General features: G+C 38.5%; 1 protein-coding gene across 1 annotated transcript; it reads right to left on the reverse strand.

Moving 5' to 3' along the window:
* Window positions 1-17,648: 17,648 nt before the first annotated feature.
* On the reverse strand, window positions 17,649-19,202 carry LOC150035762 (uncharacterized). Its single transcript, XM_090314420.1, has 3 exons — window positions 18,563-19,202; window positions 18,270-18,328; window positions 17,649-18,194 (listed from the first exon to the last, which is right to left on the reverse strand). Exons 1-3 carry the CDS (start codon window positions 19,200-19,202, stop codon window positions 17,649-17,651), a joined length of 1,245 nt encoding a protein of 414 aa, XP_090170546.1.
* Between the last annotated feature and the right edge of the window lie 1,032 nt (window positions 19,203-20,234).

Raw genomic sequence — 20,234 nt, forward strand, 5'->3', positions numbered from 1 at the left:
TTATTGGGTACTTTATTATTTTGCTAAAAATGGATTTAGATACATAATTATTTAATAGAGTTTGTTTAAAATGTTTCAGCAATGTCGAATTCAATCATATAATTGCAAGCTTCCGATAAATTTAATGGTGAAGGATATTCAAACTGGAAATCCAACATCAATACGATATTAGTTGTGGATGATTTGAGAGGTTTTTGTTGACGGAGGGATGTCCTCCAGTTCCCAGTACAACAGTGAACTGAAATGTTTGAGACATCTATGATAGGTGGGCAAGGGCTAATGAGAAAGCTCGGGCCTATATCTTAGCAAGTATATCTGATGTACTTAATAAGAAGCATGAGGTTATGCCCACCGCCTGTGAGATAATGGTGTCGCTTCAAGAGATGTTCGGGCAACCGCCATCCTCTGTTTGACATGAAGCCATTAAGTATGTTTACATTACTCACACCAAAGATGGAACTAACGAAGAGAACATGTTCTCGATATGATGGTCCATTTTAATATTGCTGAGGCTCATGAGGAGATGATAGATGAGACGAGTCAAGTAAGTATGATATTGGAATCTCTCCCAGAGAGTTATCTACCATTTAAAACCAATGTTGTTATGAACAAAATTACTTATAATTTGACTACGTTGTAGAATGAGTTACAGACATATCAGTCGATGATGAAACTGAAGAAAAAGAAATAATTGTTGTTTTTAAACTTAAGAAGTTTTATAAAGGGTCTACGTCTGGAACGAAACCCACTGATAATAAGAAGTATCTTCCTTCTTCTTCGAAAGATAAATCCGTACAAATGAAGAAAAAAGGAAAAGGGAAAAAGAAAATCACTGTCAAGAAAAACAAAAACAAAACTCCCAAAGGAAAATACTTCAATTGCGGTGAAGATGGGCACTGGGAGCGTAACTGCCTAAAGTATTTGGCTGAAAAGAAAGCAGAAAAGGAAAAACAAGGTAAATTTGATTTACTAATAGTTGAAACATGTCTAGTGGAGAATACTCACCGTACCTAGATATTGGATTCAGGCGCCGCTAATCATGTTTGCATTTTTCTACAGGAAACTAGTTCTTGGAGAGGACTTTCTAAACAGGAAATGACTTTCAAGGTGGGAACGGGTGAAGTTATTTCAACTCAAGCAGTGGGAGATGTCAAGCTATTTTTTAGAGATGATTTTATCTTACTTAGGAATGTATATTATGTACCTAAGATGAAAAGAAACTTGATCTCCATTTCCTGTTTGCTAGAAAATATGTACAGAATATCTTTTGAATGTAATGAAGTGTTTGTTTATTCAAGAGGTGTTCATATTCTGCAAGACTTGAAAATAACTTGTACATATTAAAACCAACTGAAGCAAGAGCCCTTCTAAATATTGAGATGTTTAAAATGGTTGAGACTCAAAATAAGAAGTGGAAATTTTCTCCTAATGCCTATCTTTGGTACCTTATACTTGGTCACATTAATCTCAATAGGATTGAGAGATTGGTAAAAAATGGTCATCTAAATCAGTTAGAAGATAGTTCTTTACCTCCATGTGAATCATGTATTGAGGGAAAAATGACTAAAAGATCTTTTTTTGACAATGGTCTTCGTGCCAAAGAGCCTCTCGAACTTATACATTCAAACCTATGTGGTCTGATGAATATTAAAGCTCGAGGAGGCTATCAGTATTTTGTCAGTTTTATTGATGATTACTCTAGATATGGCTATATTTACGTAATCAGTCATAAGTTTGAAACTTTTGAAAAGTTCAAAGAATTTAAGCCTGAGACAAAAAAAATTTGTTAAGTAAAAGAATTAAAACACTTCGATTTGATCGAGGTGGTGAGTATATGGATTTACAATTCCAAAACTATCTAGTAGATCATGGAATTCAATCCTAGCTCACAACACCTGGAACACCACAACAAAATGGTGTTGCAGAAAAGAGAAATCGAACCATGTTAGACATGGTCCGATCTATGATGAGTTATGCTCAGTTACCTCAATCCTTTTGGGGCTATGTGGTACATACTGCAGTATTTATTTAAACATTGTTCCTTCAAAAAGTGTTTCAGAAACACCGTATGAATTATAGAAAGGACGCAAAATGAGTTTACGTCATTTTCGTATATGGGGTTGTCTAGCACATGTGTTAGTACAAAATCCTAAAAACTTAGAAACACGTTCGAAATTATGCCTTTTTATAGGATATCCCAAAGTAATAAAAGAAGGATTGTTTTATGATCCCCAAGAAGACAAAGTATTTGTATCGACAAATGCTACGTTCTTGGAAGAAGATCATATAAAAAAGCATCTACCTCGCAGTAAACTAATATTGCAAGAAATGACTAAAGATACTGCAGAAACATCAACAAGAGGTGTTGATCAAGCTGGTCCATCAACAACGATTGTTGTCCCGTCACGTCCATCACAAGAGTTGAGGATGCCTCGACGTAGTGGGAGGGTTATTCAACAACTTGAATGCTATATGGGTTTAATAGAAACTCAGAACATCATACAGGATGATGCTTTAGAGGATTCATTAAACTTTAAAAAAGCAATGGAAGATGTTGACAAGGAACAGTGGATAAAAGCCATGGACGATGAAATGGAGTCTATATACTTCAACTCTATCTGGGAACTTGTAGATCAACCACATAGGATTACACCTATAGGTTGCAAATGAATCTACAAGAGAAAATGAGGCCAAGCTGGCAAGGTGCAAACCTATAAAGCCAGACTCGTGGCAAAAGGTTTTACCCAAAGAGAAGGAGTTGATTATGAAGAAACTTTTTCTCCTGTTGCCATGATAAAATCAATAAGAATACTTTTTTCCATTGCCACATATTATGATTATGAAATATGGAAAATGGATGTCAAGACAACTTTTATAAATAACTATCTTGATGAAAGTATTTTTATGTCTCAACCATCAGGGTTCATCGAAAAAGGACATGAACGAAAAGTTTGTAAGCTTAATCGATCCATTTATGGATTAAAACAAGCATCCAGATCCTGGTATATAAGGTTGGACACTGTGATCAAATCTTATGGCTTTGAACAGAATGTTGATGAACCTTGTGTATACAAGAAGATAGTCAACAAGACTGTAGCATTCTTAGTTCTTTATGTTGATGATATCTTGCTCATTGGGAATGACACAAGTTTCCTTGCTGACATAAAGAGATGGTTAACAACACAATTCCAAATGAAATATTTGGGTGATGCTCAATACATTCTAGGGATATAGATCTTTCGAAATCGAAAAAATAGAACACTAGCACTACCTCAGTCATCTTATATTAACAAGATGTTGTCAAGATATAATATGCAAAATTCCAAAAAAGGTATGTTACCTTTTAGATATGGAATTCATTTGTCGAAGGAATAATGTCTTAAGATACCTCAAGATGTTGAGGAAATGACAAGAACTCCATACGCATCTTCAGTTAGGAGTTTGATGTATGCAATGTTATGTACACGCCCTGACATATGCTTTGCAATTGGAATCATCAGCAGGTTCCAATTCAATCCGAGACACAGTCATTGGACTGTTTTCAAAAACATCCTCAAGTATTTAAGAAGAACGAGGACTATATGGTTGTGTATGGACCTAAAAATTTGATCCTTATAGGATACACTGATTCTAATTTCTAGACTGACATAGATTCCAGGAAATCTACTTCAAGATTTGTTTTCACTCTCAATGGAGGAGCTATAGTTTTGAGAAGCATTAAGCAAAGTTGTATCGCTGACTCCACAATGGAAGCGAAATATGTAGTTGCATGTGAAGCGGCTAAAGAAGCAGTATGGCTATGCAAATTCTTGGCTGATTTAGAAGTAGTTCCAGATATGCACCTACCTATCACACTGTATTGTGACTATAGTGGTGTTGTTGCCAAATATGAAAGAACCAAGGAGTCACAAACGTGGAAAACATATTGAAATAATTTACCATCTCATTAGAGAGATAGTACACCGAAGAGATGTGATCGTCACAAAGAATTCCTCTGAAGACAACCTTGCTGATCCATTTACAAAGGCCCTTTCAGCTATAGTGTTCAAAGGCCACCTGGTTGGACTAGAACTCTGAGTTGTGTAATTTAGGGCAAGTGGGAGAATATCTATGGTGTTATAGATGCCCTAGTTTATTGTATTTGCCCTAGTTTATTGTATTTTCCCATTCTATTTCTCAACATTATATTGTATATATTTGTTCTCACTGGAGTTTTAGTCCAAATGGGAGATTGTTGGGAATGTCCTAAAACTCACACATCATGTTAAATATTCTATTTATCAATAAAATATTATTGAGTAATTTATTCAATAAAGATGTTGATTTTGCATTCAATTATGAAAATCCAATAAACATATCCATGGCTATAGTCCGAATACTTTAATTTTATGTGGTGACATAAACAGGATCAAGTTAAAAGTATATAGCCTAAATAGTCTAATAAGTATATGGATGAAATTGGGTATCTCATCCTGGTAACATTATTGGATGCGTCCCACTATTGGGTTATGCCTCTTTGTAGGCTACCCCAAAGGTACACGAGGGGGTTATTTTTATGATCCATTGGAAAATAGGTTGTTTGTTTCAATGAATGCTACTTTTCTGAAGGAGGATCATATAAGGGATCACAGTCCATGTAGTAAAGTCATCTTACGTGAGCTTTCCAACGAAACTACTGAAACTTCAACAAGAGTTGTTGAAGGGCCTGCTTCATCAGCAAAAGTTATTGATGATATATTATCTAGTAGGTCGGTTCCACCTCAAGAGTTGAGGGAACCTTGACATAGTGGGAGGGTTGCGAACCCGCCCGTTCGCTATCTGGGTTTCACGAAAATCCTAGCTATGGTAGCAAATGGCGACGTTGAGGATCCGTTGTCTTATCAGAAGGCAATGGAGGATGTTGACTGAGATGAATGGGTCAAAGCCATGGATCTCGAGATGGAGTCGATGTACTTCAATTCAGTATAGGATCTTGTAGATCGGCCTGATAGGGTAAGACCTATAGGTTGTAAATGGATCTACAAAAGGAAACGGGGTGCTGATGGGAAGGTGAAAACCTTCAAGGCTCGACTTGTGGCAAAGGGTTATACCCAGGTGGAGGGAGTCGACTATGAGGAGACTTTCTCGCCTGTTGCCATGTTAAAGTCGATCCGCATCCTCCCGTTCATTTTTGCTTATTATAATTATGAGATCTAGCAAATGGATGTGAAGACAAACCTTTTTGAATGGCAATCTTGAGGAGACCATTTACATGGTGCAACCCGAGGGATTCATTGCCCAAGGTCAAAAGCAAAAAGTTTGCAAACTGAATTGGTCCATTTATGGGCTGAAATAGGCATCTCGATCTTGGAACATTCAGTTTAATACGGCGATCAAATCGTATGGCTTTGACCAAAATGTTGATAAACCTTGTGTCCACAAGAAGATCGTCAACGCTTTAGTAGTTTTCTTAGTATGTAGACGATATCCTACTAATTGGGAATGATGTAGGTCTATTGACTGTAGTTAAGAACTGGCTAGCGATCCAATTCCAAATGAAAGATTTGGGACAGGCTCAGTTTGTTTTGGGTATACAGATCTTTCGAGATCGTAAGAATAAAGTGCTAGCGTTGTTTCATGCATCGTACATTGACAAGATGTTGCTCAAGTACTTGATGCAGGTCTCCAAAAGGGGCCTACTACCATTCAGGCATGGAGTCACTTTGTCTAAGGACATGTGTCCTAAGACGCCTCAAGAGGTTGAGGAGATGAGACGGGTCCCATATGCATCTGCCGTTGGAAGTTTGATGTACGCGATGCTCTGTACTAGGCCAAACATCTGCAATGCTGTGGAATAGTCAGTAGGTATCAGTCTAACCCAGGCCAGGGTCACTGGACCACAGTGAAGAACATCCTCAAATATCTTTGGAGAACGAGGGACTACATGCTCGTATATGGATCTAGGGATCTGATCCTTACTAGATACACGGATTCTGACTTTTAGACAATAAGAACTCTCGTAAGTCCACTTCAGGTTCAGTATTTACTCTTAACGGAGGAGCTGTAGTGTAGCGAAGCACTAAGCAGGGGTGCATCACTGACCACTATGAAGGCTGAGTACGTAACAGCTTGTGAAGCTGCTAAGGAGGCCGTCTGGCTCAGGAAGTTTCTGACATAATTGGTATGTCTAGGCCCATCACATTCTATTGTGATAATAGTGGTGCTGTGGCGAACTCCAAAGAGCTGAGGAGTCACAGGCGCGGTAAACACATAGAGCGAAAGTATCACCTGATCCGCGAGATAGTGCATTGAGGGGACGTGATCATCACGAAGATCGCTTCGAACCACAACGTTGCTGACCCGTTTACGAAGGCTCTCACGGCTACAATGTTTGAGGGTCACCTTCAGAGCATGGGTCTACGGAACCGCCTGCGGCTAGACTAGGGCAAGTAGAAGATTTTATTGTACTGACCTTTTATGCCCTAATTTATTGTTTTGTACTAGTTTTATGTACACCTCACTCGCTTTAGGACAAGTAGGAGATTGTTGGGGATGATACCCTAAAGTCTCGTGTTCTGTAGTTTGTAAACAGTTTGTACGAACGTTTGTGATGTATAATATAATATATTTACTTCACTTCTTTACTTTTCACATTGGATGTTTTATTTGCTTTATCACAAACCAATAAACTAAAATCCCTTGTTGTCTTTATGTAACTTAAGCATGTATGTGGTGACATACGAGTGGATCATGTCTTAAGTGATAACCAAAATGGTCTGTAGTATATGGATATAGGAGGGAAACCTTATCCTGGTAACGCTACGGATGCGACCCACTTTGTGGAATGGTTACAAGTGTTGTGACTTGTCACAGATGATCTGATCCTGATCATTCATGTGAGGACATGCGAGCGGGGGCATCCTATACAAAGAGTTTGTATAAAACCTAACCACGAAGTGTAAACGTCTCGTTATATAACACAGTTCATGATAGAGACTTCACTTCACTAGGATGACCATAGGTAACATGACCTCAATCCTGAGTGAGTTGGGACTCCTGCCATTGAGGATGGTCCTTTGATTTGCATGGGCGTGAGTGGCCAGGCCGCCGACTCAAACCTACCACTTTAGGGATTCGTCTAATTTGAGAGCTGGAAACTTAGCTACACAAGATGGAATTCACTTCTTTCCCGAAGCAGAGATAAGTAGATAGATTGCTCCCTTAAGGGTTGATTCCAAGGCTTGAACGATGTGGCGCCACGCAACTTCTCTTGGCCTGAGAAGTGTCCATACATAGTTGGACTATGTTGTATTGTTCATTAGAGGGATCGGTGGTATTTAAGGAGTAAGATGTAACTACAGGGGAAAAACGGTAAATTGGCCTAGTTGCACTTATGAGCATCTGTGAATGGTTATTGTACTGATGGTTGGTTATATCCGATGGACACATAAATATATCTGTGGAAAGAAGAGTTCAGCTATCAGTCTTTAGTGGAATGCCTAGTAGTTAACGGATGGTGGATCTCGTGGCGAAATAGTTGTCAACTATTCACGTACCATTGGAACTTCGAGTCATAAGTTCATAAGGTTCCCTTGGTAGCTTAGATACAAATTGAGATTCAATTTTTGGGTCAGTTTGATATGTCCAAATTGACAAGAGGGAATTCGATTATATATGATATAATTGAACTGGTTAATTATATATGATATGAATGACTAAATGTATGAGATACATTAATTTGGAGGAAAACGGATATAAATATGATTTATATCAAGTAGAGGAGAAAACACTATGGTCGATATATGATATCAAACTATAGGTTATGAATATAATGTGATTATATATATATATATTTTTATTAATTAGACAGTTATGGGATAATTGCCTGGCATTTTCTCTTTAACCATGCGTTAGTGGGAAGTTCAATTTCATTTTCGTAACTGAATAATAAAATGAAAATTGTTTTCATTTTTGCAAACACGCAGTTAATTTGTTAGCATCGTATCACTTAGTGAATTGAGAGCCTATACGATAGCAACTCACATCTTAATAAACGATTGCCCATAGTTTACTAAACGATCGCTTCACGCTTGATCTTTTCTAAATGATCGTATAAATGATCACCTAGCTTTTCCTACACGATCGTGTACCTTGCCTAAATGATCAAGCGTCTTGACTATACGATAGTCGTTGCCTTCTCCTACTTGCTTGATCATTCTACACGATTTCTTTTCCTCCTCACCACTACCAAATCCAAACAGAGCCCACACTTTGGATTCTCACTCCGAGAATACTAAGGGCTCCGAGTGGTGTTGTCGTCCCCATTTCCTACTGTTCGTGTAAAGCCATTCGTGGTAGACGACCAGGGTGTTGTTGAACGATAGCCTTCTGTTATAGCGAGAGCACAAAGAGGTCGTTCGTGGAGAGAGCGAGATTTTCCAAGAAGAAAGTCTTCAATTGGTAAGTTCCTTGTTCTCTTGTGTATTTATTTGAAAGCATACTAGTAATTTAGTTGTTAATGCATATCTGTATGTATGAATGTATATGTAAAAATTATGTCACAATGAATTGGAAAGAATCGCTTCTGCTCATAGGTACTCTCGTATAAGAGTTTCTTCAAGAACCTCGATCCCAATCGGGTCCAATTCGATCCTCGAACTGAACAGGAACACCACCACAAGTGTTACCTTGGTATTCTTGGTGTGAAAATCTAGAAGTTATGGGCTCTGTATGATTATGGATTAAGGAAAGCATGAGGTATACGATCGAGTAGATGATCAAGTAAGTGGGAAATGAAGACTGTCAATCGTATGGATGAAATACTCGATCGTTTAGAAGATGGAAGCCTATCGTATAGACTTTGCTACTTGATCGTTTAGCAACAAGTAAACGAGTAACTATCGTATAGTCAGCTTGATTGTGTATGCTCTTGATGCTATCGCTTAGTAAAACCTTTTACTTGATAGCCTTTTTGTGAGATATTCCGAATGAATCGTCAATCTAATTTTGGAAAACCATTTTCCTTTTATCTCATAGTTACCATATTCCAATAACCTCCCACTCAATTCGGCTATTAGAGAAAATGAATAATTAATTATCATATAATTAATATGTTATAAATAAATATAATAACCAACTTATCAGATTATATTTATAACCTATAGTTTTAATATTGTATAATATGAAACATATAAACCATAGTTCTTTTTCTATTTTATGGTATTTAATATAAATCATATTTACATTAATTCCTCCAATGATAATGTATCAAATACATTGAACCAATTAAAGCATATATAATTGATTTTTCTCTTGTTAATTCGAACACTTCAAATTAACCCAAAATCTGATTCTCAACTTGAATCTATTGAGCTACCAATGGGACCTCATGAACCTGTAGCTTAAAGCTCCAACGGTACGTGAATAACTATTAAACTCTTTAATCACGAGATCCACCATCCGTTAACTGTTGGTCACTCCACTAAAGACTGACAGCTGCACTTTTCGTACCACAAATATATTTTTGTGTCCATATGACCAATCAACAAGGCATGACCCTTCACAAATCGCTCGTAAGTACAACTAGGCCAATTCATCGTTTTGCCATGTGTAGTTACATCTAACTTCTTAAGTACCACTGATTCCTCTAATGAACAATAAGTCATAGTCCTACTACCAAGTCCCCTCGGGTCAGGAGAGGGTATGGCCACAATGTTCAAGACCCGGAATTAGCCCTTAAGGGAGCAATTTATCTAGTTACCTCTACTTTAGGGAAGGACTGAATTCCGTCTTGTGTAGCTGAGTTCCCAGCTCTCTAATCAGACGAATCCCCAAAATGGTAGGTTTGTTAAGTTGGCAATCTGGCCACTCTCACCCATACAAATCAAAGGACCGCCCTCATAGGTAGGAGTTCCCAACTCACTCATGATTAAGATCATGTCACCTATGGTCATTTTAGTGAAATGTAAGTCTCATTTATCAACAGCGCTATATAAAGAGACTAATCATCTCGTGGTCTAGTCTTATACAAACTCTTTGTATAGGACACCTTCGCTCGCATATCTCCACATGAATGGTCCGGATCAGACCATTTGTAGTACTTTACAACACTTGTAAATATCTACAAAGCGGGTCGTATCCGTAGTGTCAACAGGATAAGGTATCCCTCATTTTTCCATTTACTACAGACCATTTAGGTTATTACTTAAGGCATGATCCACTTATATGTCTCACATACATGCTTAAGTAACATGAAATAACCACGGATCTTAGTTTATTGGATTTTGAGTAAATGCTTATAAAATAACAATTATTTTATTAATAAAAATATGTGTACAAATGTCTACAAACTACGAGACCACTAGAAGAATTAGGACACCAATTCCAACAATCTCCCACTTGTCCTAATACCTCGGGAGACTAATGTACAATACATAAAAACAGTACAATATACAATAAACTAAGGCATACTCTATACCCCAGTATCATCTCCCACTTGCCCTAGACAAGGTGCGGCATGTCTCGTAGACCCAACTCTCCAGATGACCCTCAAACACTTTAGTCGTGAGAGCCTTTGTAGATGGATCAGCAACGTTGTGCTCCGACGCGATCTTCATGACTATCACATCACTATGATGCACAATCTCCCTGATCAAATGATACTTCCATTCAATATGCTTTCCTCTTCGGTGACTCCAAGGTTCCTTAGAATTTGCCACAGCCTCGCTGTTATCATAATAGAGAGTGATCGACAAAGAAATATTTGTAACAACTTCCAAATCTGTAAGGAACTTCCTAAGCCAAACAACCTCTTTAGCTTTTTCACAAGCAACTACGTATTCGACTTCCATAGTTGAGTCCATGATGCATCCTTGCTTGATGCTTCGCCAAACTACAGTCCCTCCATTCAATGTGAACACTAATCCTGATATTGATTTTCGAGAATCTCTATCAGTCTGAAAGTCAGAGTCTTTGTATCCTATAAGGATAAAATTCTTATCTCCATACACAAGCATATAGTCTCTCGTTTTTCGAAGATACTTGAGAATCGTTTTGACCACCGTTCAGTGATCTAATCCTGGATTGGACTGATATCATCTATCAATCCCTACTGCATAGCAAATGTTAGAGCTAGTACATAACATTGCATACATAAGGCTACCAACAGCCGATGCATAAGGAATCCGTCTTATTTCCTCAACCTCTTGAGGTGTCTTAGGACATTATTCCTTGGATAAAATAATTCCATGCCTGAAGGGTAATAAACCCCTATTGTAATTCTGCATCGAGTAGCTGATCAACATCTTATCAATGTACGATGCCTAAGACAAGGCTAACCTTTTGTTCTTATGATCTCTTATGATCTGGATCCCTAGAACAAACTGTGCCTCTCCCAAATCTTTCATTTGGAATTGGGCGGCTAGCCATTTCTTAATGTTAGTTAGAAAACCTACATCATTCCCAATGAGTAGGATATCATTCACATACAGTACCAGGAAAGCTACTGAGTTGTTGATGATTTTCTTATAAACACAAGGCTCATCAACATTTTTATCAAAGCCAAATGATTTGATCGCACTATTAAATCTAATGTTCTATGATCTAGATGCTTGTTTCAGCACATAAATGGCCCTATTAAGCTTGCTAACCTTTTGCTCTTGATCTGGAACAATGAGTCCCTCTGGTTGAGCCATGTAGATGGTCTTCTCAAGATTACCATTCAGAAAGGCAATCTTTGAAGGAAATCAGAATCGGGATTTCCGTGAGCAGCAGAACAAGACTATTCCAAATTACAATCATGAATGAACATATATTTACAGTCGACTTCAATACAAACGGTTATACAATTCATACAAAGAAATTACAACATGAATAAACTCAAATGAGCAGAGATCAAACTCTACACATAAATGAAGATGCGTCTCCATGCTCCGATGCACACAAACGCTCGAACAACAGTAGCCTCGAACGCTCGATCTACACAACTGCAACACCGCACGAACACAACACGAACACTTTGCGGTCATCCTCAACGATCTCCCCGGTCACGAACTCCTCCACAATAGTGAACGACCTCCACAGCACCACGAACGGCCTCCAGAGAACCTCGACGGTGTCGAGTTGAGCCTGACACCACCAACAAGGCGACCTTGGTATTCTCAGTGTGAGAATCCAGAGGGTGGGCTCTGTTCGAACTTAGTATGAGGTAGACGAATGGAGGAAAAAACGATCGCGTACATGACTGGGCAAATGGGAGATGGCGAAGACCTATCGTATAGGTCGATGCCCAATTGTTTAGATAAGGTTATGCGATCGTTTAGCAAAATCTATGCGATCGTTTAGTCTATTGTTTAGCTCGATCTGTCGCCTACAAACACTACACAATCGTTTACCTTGAGCCAGCGATCGTCAAGCAAAGTTATGCGATCGTTTAGTAAATATTGCACGATCGTTTAGCTTGCCCAGCCGTCGTTTAGTAAATCTGAATTTACTTGACGACTTACGTGAGTTTCTTTTCACGGAGAGAAAACTCAAAACTTTTCAAATGTTTGTAAAAAAAAAAAAAAATTCTTTTCAAAATAGGAAACCATTTTCCTTTTAAACTCACGGTTACCATGATCCAATAACCACCCACTACTTTGGTTATTTAAAAGAAAAAGTATTAATTATCTAATAACCAACTTATCATACTATATTTATAACCTATAGTTTTAATATTTCATCTCATGAAACATATAAACCATAGTTCTTTTTCTATTCCATGATACTTAATGTAAATCTCATTTACATCAATCCTCCACTAGATGTATCTCATACATCATATAGATTATATCATATATAATCAAAATACCTCTTGTCAATTTGAACATTTCAAATCAAAACCAAGAACTGATCCTCAATAGAATCCAAGGTACCAAGGGGACCTCATGGACCTCTAGCTCCGAAGCTCCAACGGTACGTAACCGACTAAACTCTTTAGTCACGGGATCCACCAACCGTTAACTAGCAGGCACTCCACTAAAGACTGTAACGCTAAAGAATGATTTCCTTATTATGCGTGCACTGTGCCATAAACTTGACACGATGTTTTTATATCTTTAGTCTTTATATGATACTACTTCTAAATATGCGTTGTTAATGATATGCTTGTAGTATGCGATAGAGTAATGTGTGTCACAAGTTTTCTTGCGCTGAAACCAAGTATAATTCCAACGCAAGTTTCTCAGAATAATCCGAGGTCGAACACAGGGATTGTTTTCGTTAATCGGTTACTTTTGTAATACATGCGGCCGGTTTTACAATTAATAAAGAATGGTTGTTTAAACAAGAATTTAAAGTGTGATGAAAATAGAATTGCGTTAATAAAATGTTGAAAATAAAATCCTAAACTAAGATGATACAAGATACAAGATACATGATACATGATACATGATACTGAGGTAGAGACTAATTGGGAAGTTGTACAAAGGATCGTGGTATGCGATGGCAAGTCTTTATGAATGAAGCAGAAGAGGAAAGAGTAAATAGTAAAAACAATGCAAGTTTGTCAATTGCATTAAAGATACAACTAAGGTTCCGCTTTCCCTTGACGTACACCTCTCGGTGATCGGCCGCGTTCCCATATCTCTACCGCATTCCCATATCTCTATGTTGAAATAGGGATGAACGTGATGAATGCAAGGTTGTTTCCATCTCTGGAAGTACTTCTCGCTTTAGTTAACACATTCTTCCAACCCTCTCTTGATAGGCAGAATAACATCCTCACTTCTGCTCTCATAGGTGAAGATGCCATCGAGCATGCTTTAGTTAAACATAATTATTTCCTTAACACAAATTAATTTACTTGCTTAATTCTTGCTATTTACCCAGGGAATTAGGAAAACATCATGGAGAAACTGGATTATGGATGAATGAAAATGACAGAGAGATGATAAATGATCATAACATTTAATACTAAGATTAAATATTCGATACATGGTGTGAATGATAGAGTAAAGAAGATGAATACAAGTGATGAAAAATAGATTAGAAACAAATACAGAAAAGTGTCAACGTCTTGACACAGATCCTAGACGGAGGTTTTGCTTGCCGGCGTGTGGAAGTAATGGAGAGGAGAGCTTCCTTCTCAGGCTTGCTCCTCTGGTAGAAGTGACCTTCGTACAGAGCTTCAACGGTGGGGATTGGAAGGATTCTTTGCCCAGAGACTCACCTCTCGGCCTTGTCGCTTGATTATCCCGGATCTACTCTGGAAATCGCTTTAGACCAGTCTCTCACTCAGTATATACACGTTTCTATGTATTCAAGTCTATTTTTAGTGAATTTGCAGAAGCTATTTATAGATGAAGCTTGGCTCTTTGCATTATAGTCCCCACTTTATGGTTATGGTAGTTCCTGAAATGGTAGAGTGAATATTCCTTCTGTTATGCAATCAACTCGTCAGAAATGCACAACTAAAAGTTGTACACTTGTCAAACTCCTCCGCAATTGCATTGCTCTTTACATTTTTGATCGATCACCGCATGCGGTTGAAATTGTGTTGATCGCTAAGCTCTTGTTCGATTGTCGCATGCGCCGTCATTGCGTTGATCGTCTCTTCGTTCTCGATTGATGGGCGCAATGCGATGTAGATGCGTTGTTTCTTTTATCTTTGAGCCATTAATGCATGCAGTGACTGATTTCCTACAAAACAGAAATTGAAATACTCTATTCTACCATTGCAAAGGTGTTAGTGGGTGTATCGACGACAATTTATAATTCTCGCATTTCTTAGCTAATTTCTACACTATCGACGCAACTTTTCTTTCTTTTAGCCGCAATATCTAAAGAAAACAGTATAAATAACTTGTATTTCTACAAGTTATCATACCCCCAAATTTAGATATATGCTTATCCTCAAGCGTATCTTCACTAAAGCAATATTGTTCAGTTCTTATCCTAAATTTTACGTCGATTGGTTGCTCTGAATTCTCCACTTAGGCAACATTACTTAACAACGCAATTTCCTTCTATCCTTGATAATTCATAACAAAGCCCTACTTTATTCTTTTATACAACAAATCTCTACTAAAAAATTCCTTTCTCGTTTTAAAAAGAATGTTTACCTCTTCATGCAAAAACAACTTGATACGATTCGTATGCAGTGGTCAAATTTGCGTTATTTAATTAGAGACTATTGATCATGGTTACACACTTTGTTTTGGCTTGTTCCCACGGGTGTCGTGCGAACATCCAACTACGGTTGTGTGTCAATCTCAACTTCAACTCTTGATTTTAAGCTAAGTTTAACTTTTGCTAACCAGAGGAGTTGTCTCTTATACTCTTATTTTTTTTCTCATATTTTTTTTTCATATTGTGTCGTTCTTGAAAATCCACCTTCCTTTTTGCTTGCTCCCATGGGTGTCATGCGAACATCCAACTACGAGCAGGTTCCTTTCACCACTTAACTCTTATCAGGTTATCAGGTTGGGATGTTGTTGGAATTTCCCTTATGCTGACATTGGAGTTTTGTATGAAAAATTTATATATATTTTTATTTTATATATTTTTTTTTTTTTTTTATAATGAACACATTTTCTAATGACCGCATCCACTTGATCACATCTGCTCAGACCTTCCCCACCCCCAAATTTAGAGATACGCAAGGTCCTCATTGCGTTGTTGGACAGAATAGACAAACACTGAGTCAAAATTTTAAAAAGAAGGTTTGAGCAGAGTTCTGAAGGATAAAAGGTAAAGTAATGCTATTGCTACGAAGTATCTAAGTGTTGGTCAGAAAATACAAAGTGTGGGAAATGTTTCTAAGGTAATGCATATAGTTCATCAAGGCAGCGTAATTAATAACGCAAGATAGAAGATAAAGAACATCACAATAATTGACAAAGGATGATAAATAAGAGGCTACCGCATACGGAAAGAATTGTTACTCAGTTGTATTAAAAATTAACCAAGTATGCAAAGGATTACAAATAACGCAATATACAAAGAATCAAGTAATTAGCTTCTATACATAGAAAAATGAATGAAATTATCTTTTGTATTTGATTCAGACGGGTGCAAGATTAAAGGTTAACACCATGTTTCCATTAATGCAAATGCATATTTGCAGAGGACGGGCAACAACGCATGTATCATCGCAACACACCCCTTAACTCAGTGCATTTCTGGAGGACGGGCGCATAGTATTTCTACTGGCGTAACACTACCTCAACATAGTGCGTTTTCGCTAAGGACGGGTGAAAAATACATACGAGCGCAATACACCCCTCAGCGCAATGCAGTTGGGTTGGATGGATGCAAAGTGTATCTTGTTATCGCAATGGTCCAGACCAGTGGGACTTCAACTTCCCTGGAAATAATCGCAAACGCTCGTTAACAAAAGTACCTGTTGACCCTCGAAGAATGTTCGGTTGCTTATGCGGCCATCATGCCATTTCTTTGTTCTCTCAGCTTGGCATTTTCATAGGCTTTCATTTGCCACTCGACTAGCTGGTTCAATTGCAACTTCCAGACTTTCCCCGCGCTTGCTAGATCAAAGTTCAGCTTCTTACTTGCCCACATTGCCTTGTCTTCTAACTCGAGAGGTAGATGACAAGCTTTTCCAAAGACCAGAGCATATGGGGACATGCCAATTGGAGTTTTGAAGGCAGTTCTATATGCCCACAGTGTTTCATCGAGCTTGGGTGACCAATCCTTCCTGGAGGTACTGACTACCTTCTCCAAGATAGTTTTGATCTCTCTGTTAGAAATTTCTGCTTGCAACTCTATGGCTGACGTTAAACTTAGTCAACAGGTTGGTGATTATGTAGTTGATAAAATGTGAGCCTTTATCGCTGATTAAGGCTCGGGGCATCCCATATCAGGTAAAGATGTTCTTCTTGAGAAATTTTGCCACCGTGGCCGTATTGTTCTTAGCACATGCGATGGCCTCAACCCACTTCGATACATAGTCAACCGCGACCAGAATGTATTGATGACCTTCTGAAGGTGGAAATGGGCCCATAAAGTCGATTCCCCATGCATCAAATAATTCGATTTCTAAGATTGAAGTCAAGGGCATTTCATTTCTTCTAGACATATTCCTTGTTCCCTGGCATCTATCGCACTGTACAACATGGGCATGGGTGTCCTTGAATAGTGTCGACCAAAAATAGCCACTCTGTAGGACTTTTGCAGTGGTCCACTGCCCCCCAAAATGTCCTCCATAAGGGGACTCATGACAAAGCTCCAAAATGTGCTTAGTCTCCTACTCAGGAACGCATTGACACAAAATATGATCAGGTCCAAGTCGATACAATAAGGGGTCGTCCCACAAATAAAACTTGACGTCATGTCTCAGCTTCTTCTTCTGTTGGTATGTGTAGTCTTCTGGTACTTAGCCACAAACAATGAAGTTTACAATGTCCGCATACCATGGAACATTAACGCATACCGACATCAGTAGTTCGTCAGGGAATCTTTCTTCAATGTATTTTTCTTTCTCCTGAACCTCGAAATTTTCTAACCTTGACAGATGATCTGCGACTTGGTTCTCGGTGCCACTTCGATCCTTAATCTCTAGGTCAAATTCTTAAAGGAGCAGCACCCACCTTATCAGCCTCGGTTTCGCATCCTTCTTTGTTTAAGGTATTTGATCGCAAAATGATCAGTATACACCACAACATTTGTTCCAATCAAGTACTGTCGAAATTTCTCCAGCACAAATACCCTACGAGCATTTCTTTTTCGGTGGTTGTATAATTTTTCTGTGCATCATTCAACATTTTACTAGCATAATATATAGGATGCAAAACCTTATCTTTGCGCTGACTCAAGACTGCACCCACTGCGTATCCACTAGCGTCACACATCAGTGCAAACGGTTGCGTCCAATCTGGCGTAATCAGAATGGGTGCAGTGATGAGCGCATTTTTTAGTGTGTGGAATGCTTCAACGCATGTATCATCAAAATCATATTCGCGATTAGCTTCGAGGAGCACACTTAGGGGCCTTGCAATCTGAGAAAAGTTGCGAATAAATCTTCGATAAAACCCCGCATGTCCCAGAAAACTCCTAAGTATTTTCACATTTACTGGTGGTGGTAACTTGGAAATTGTGTCGATTTTCGCTTGATCAACCTCCAATCCTACCTTTGATATTTTCTGACCTAGGAAAATTCTTTCTTCAACCATAAAGTGACATTTCTCCCAGTTCAGAACGAGATTCATTTCAACGCATCCCTTCAAGACTTTTTCAAGATTTGATAAACAGGAGTCATAAGTATTGCCAAAAACTGAAAAATCATCCATAAATACCTCAACTGACTTCTCCAAGAAATCTGAAAATATTGTCATCATACACCTCTGGAAGATATCTGGTGTATTACAGAGTCCAAACGGCATGTGACAGAATGCAAATGTGCCAAATGGGCACGTGAAAGTCGTCTTATCTTGATCTTTCGGTGCAATCGTAATTTGGTTATACCCTTAGTAACCGTCAAGAAAATAAAGGAATTCATTCCCAGCAAGTCAATCTAACATCTGATCAATAAACGGGAGTGGAAAGTGGTCCTTCTTAGTGGCCAGATTTAATTTGCGGTAATTCATACAGATTCTCCACCCCGTAATGGTCCTTGTGGGAATTAACTCATTCTTGCTATTGGTGACGACCATCATTCCCACTTTCTTTGGAACAAATTGCACTGGGCTTACCCAACTGCTATCTGATATGGGGTAAATGACGCCTGCATCAAGCCATTTCACTATCTCTTTCTTCACAACCTCCTTCATGGCAAGGTTCAATCGACGTTGCCTTTCTATAGATCCTGTTTTTCCTTCTTCCAGACGAATCTTATGCATGCAATACGAAGGACTGATCCCCCGAATATCTGCTAAGGTCCATACCAGAGCTTTTGCGTTGTTTTTCAGGATCTGGATAAGTGCGCCCTTTTTTTCTTTGCTCAGCGAGGCAGATATAATAACCGGTAAAGTGTTGCCTCCTAAATAAGCATATTTGAGATGCACAGGCAACAACTTCAACTCTAATATGGGTGGTTCTTCTAAAGATGGTTTAGTGCGTTGCGTTGTTCGTTCAGATAACTTAATTGTTTCAAAAACTGACTCAATTTGAATTGTGGTGCAATTCTCCTCCCACATTCCGCCGATCCCAAAATCTTCGTCCTCCGATTCTTCTAGAGGCTCGTGCCAAGGTTCTTCTTGCAATTCCTCAACATATTGACAATTTTCCATATCACTCAGGTATTTCAACGTGTTGAGAATGTTGAACTTAACTTGCTGATCATCAACCCTGATGGTAAGTTCTCATTTCTATACATCAATCAGTGCTCGCCCTGCTGCAAGAAATGGGCGACCCAAGATGATAGGCACCTCAACATCAGCTTTATAGTCTAATATGATAAAGTCAGTAAGGAAGATGAACTTATCTACTTGCACAAGTACATCCTCTATTTTTCCCTCGGGATGCGTTATTAATCTATCGTTCAACTATAATGTAATTGTGGTTGGTCTTGCATTGTCGATATTTAACTTTTTGAAGATTGATGAGGGCATTAGGTTTACACTCACCCCCAAATCACACAACGCATTTCTGACCTTCTTTCCCCCTATTGAGCAGGGCAATGTGAAACTCTTAGGATCTTTCATTATGGTGGGGATGTTGTTTTGAAACAGCGCACTACACTCATATGTTAATGCGACCGTTTCATTTTCCCCAATCTTCTCTTGTTAGCAAGTATGTCCTTGAGGAATTTTACATAGCTCGGCATCTGTTCCAAACCTTCTATTAAGGGAATGTTGATATGAAGTTGTTGAAGAACAGAAATTGTTTACTATCATCTTTCTTCCTCAGCTTGGACGGGAAAGGTAGAGGATCCCGTCGTATTTCCTATTTAATTGGCTGTTCATTATGGTCCTGTGTTTGCTGTGTTTTAGGTCCTGGAGGTTGCGGTGATTTTGAATTTAAGTCTTGCTCAGACTCATCCTTTATAAATGTATTTTCTTCCGAACTGGTAATTCTTTCATTTACGGTTGAATGGCCATCGTTGATGGTTAAGTCTACTAGTCTTGTTACTGAGTCCGGTACTGGTGGCACGGGGACTGTTGTTTTCCACTTCTCAATGTCACTGCTTGACATTATTTTTTACCACATGGCCCCGATGCTCTCGAACTGCTGGGCAGGGTACCAGGTGCTTTATTCTTAAGTTCGATCGCAAGCTGTTCAATTTTCTCTTCTAAATTTCTAAGGGAGGAAGCTTGTGATTG

This window comes from Benincasa hispida, chromosome 6 (assembly GCF_027475165.1).
Source record: "Benincasa hispida cultivar pf3 chromosome 6, pf3_genome.v1.1, whole genome shotgun sequence".
Taxonomy (NCBI): Eukaryota; Viridiplantae; Streptophyta; class Magnoliopsida; order Cucurbitales; family Cucurbitaceae; genus Benincasa; species Benincasa hispida.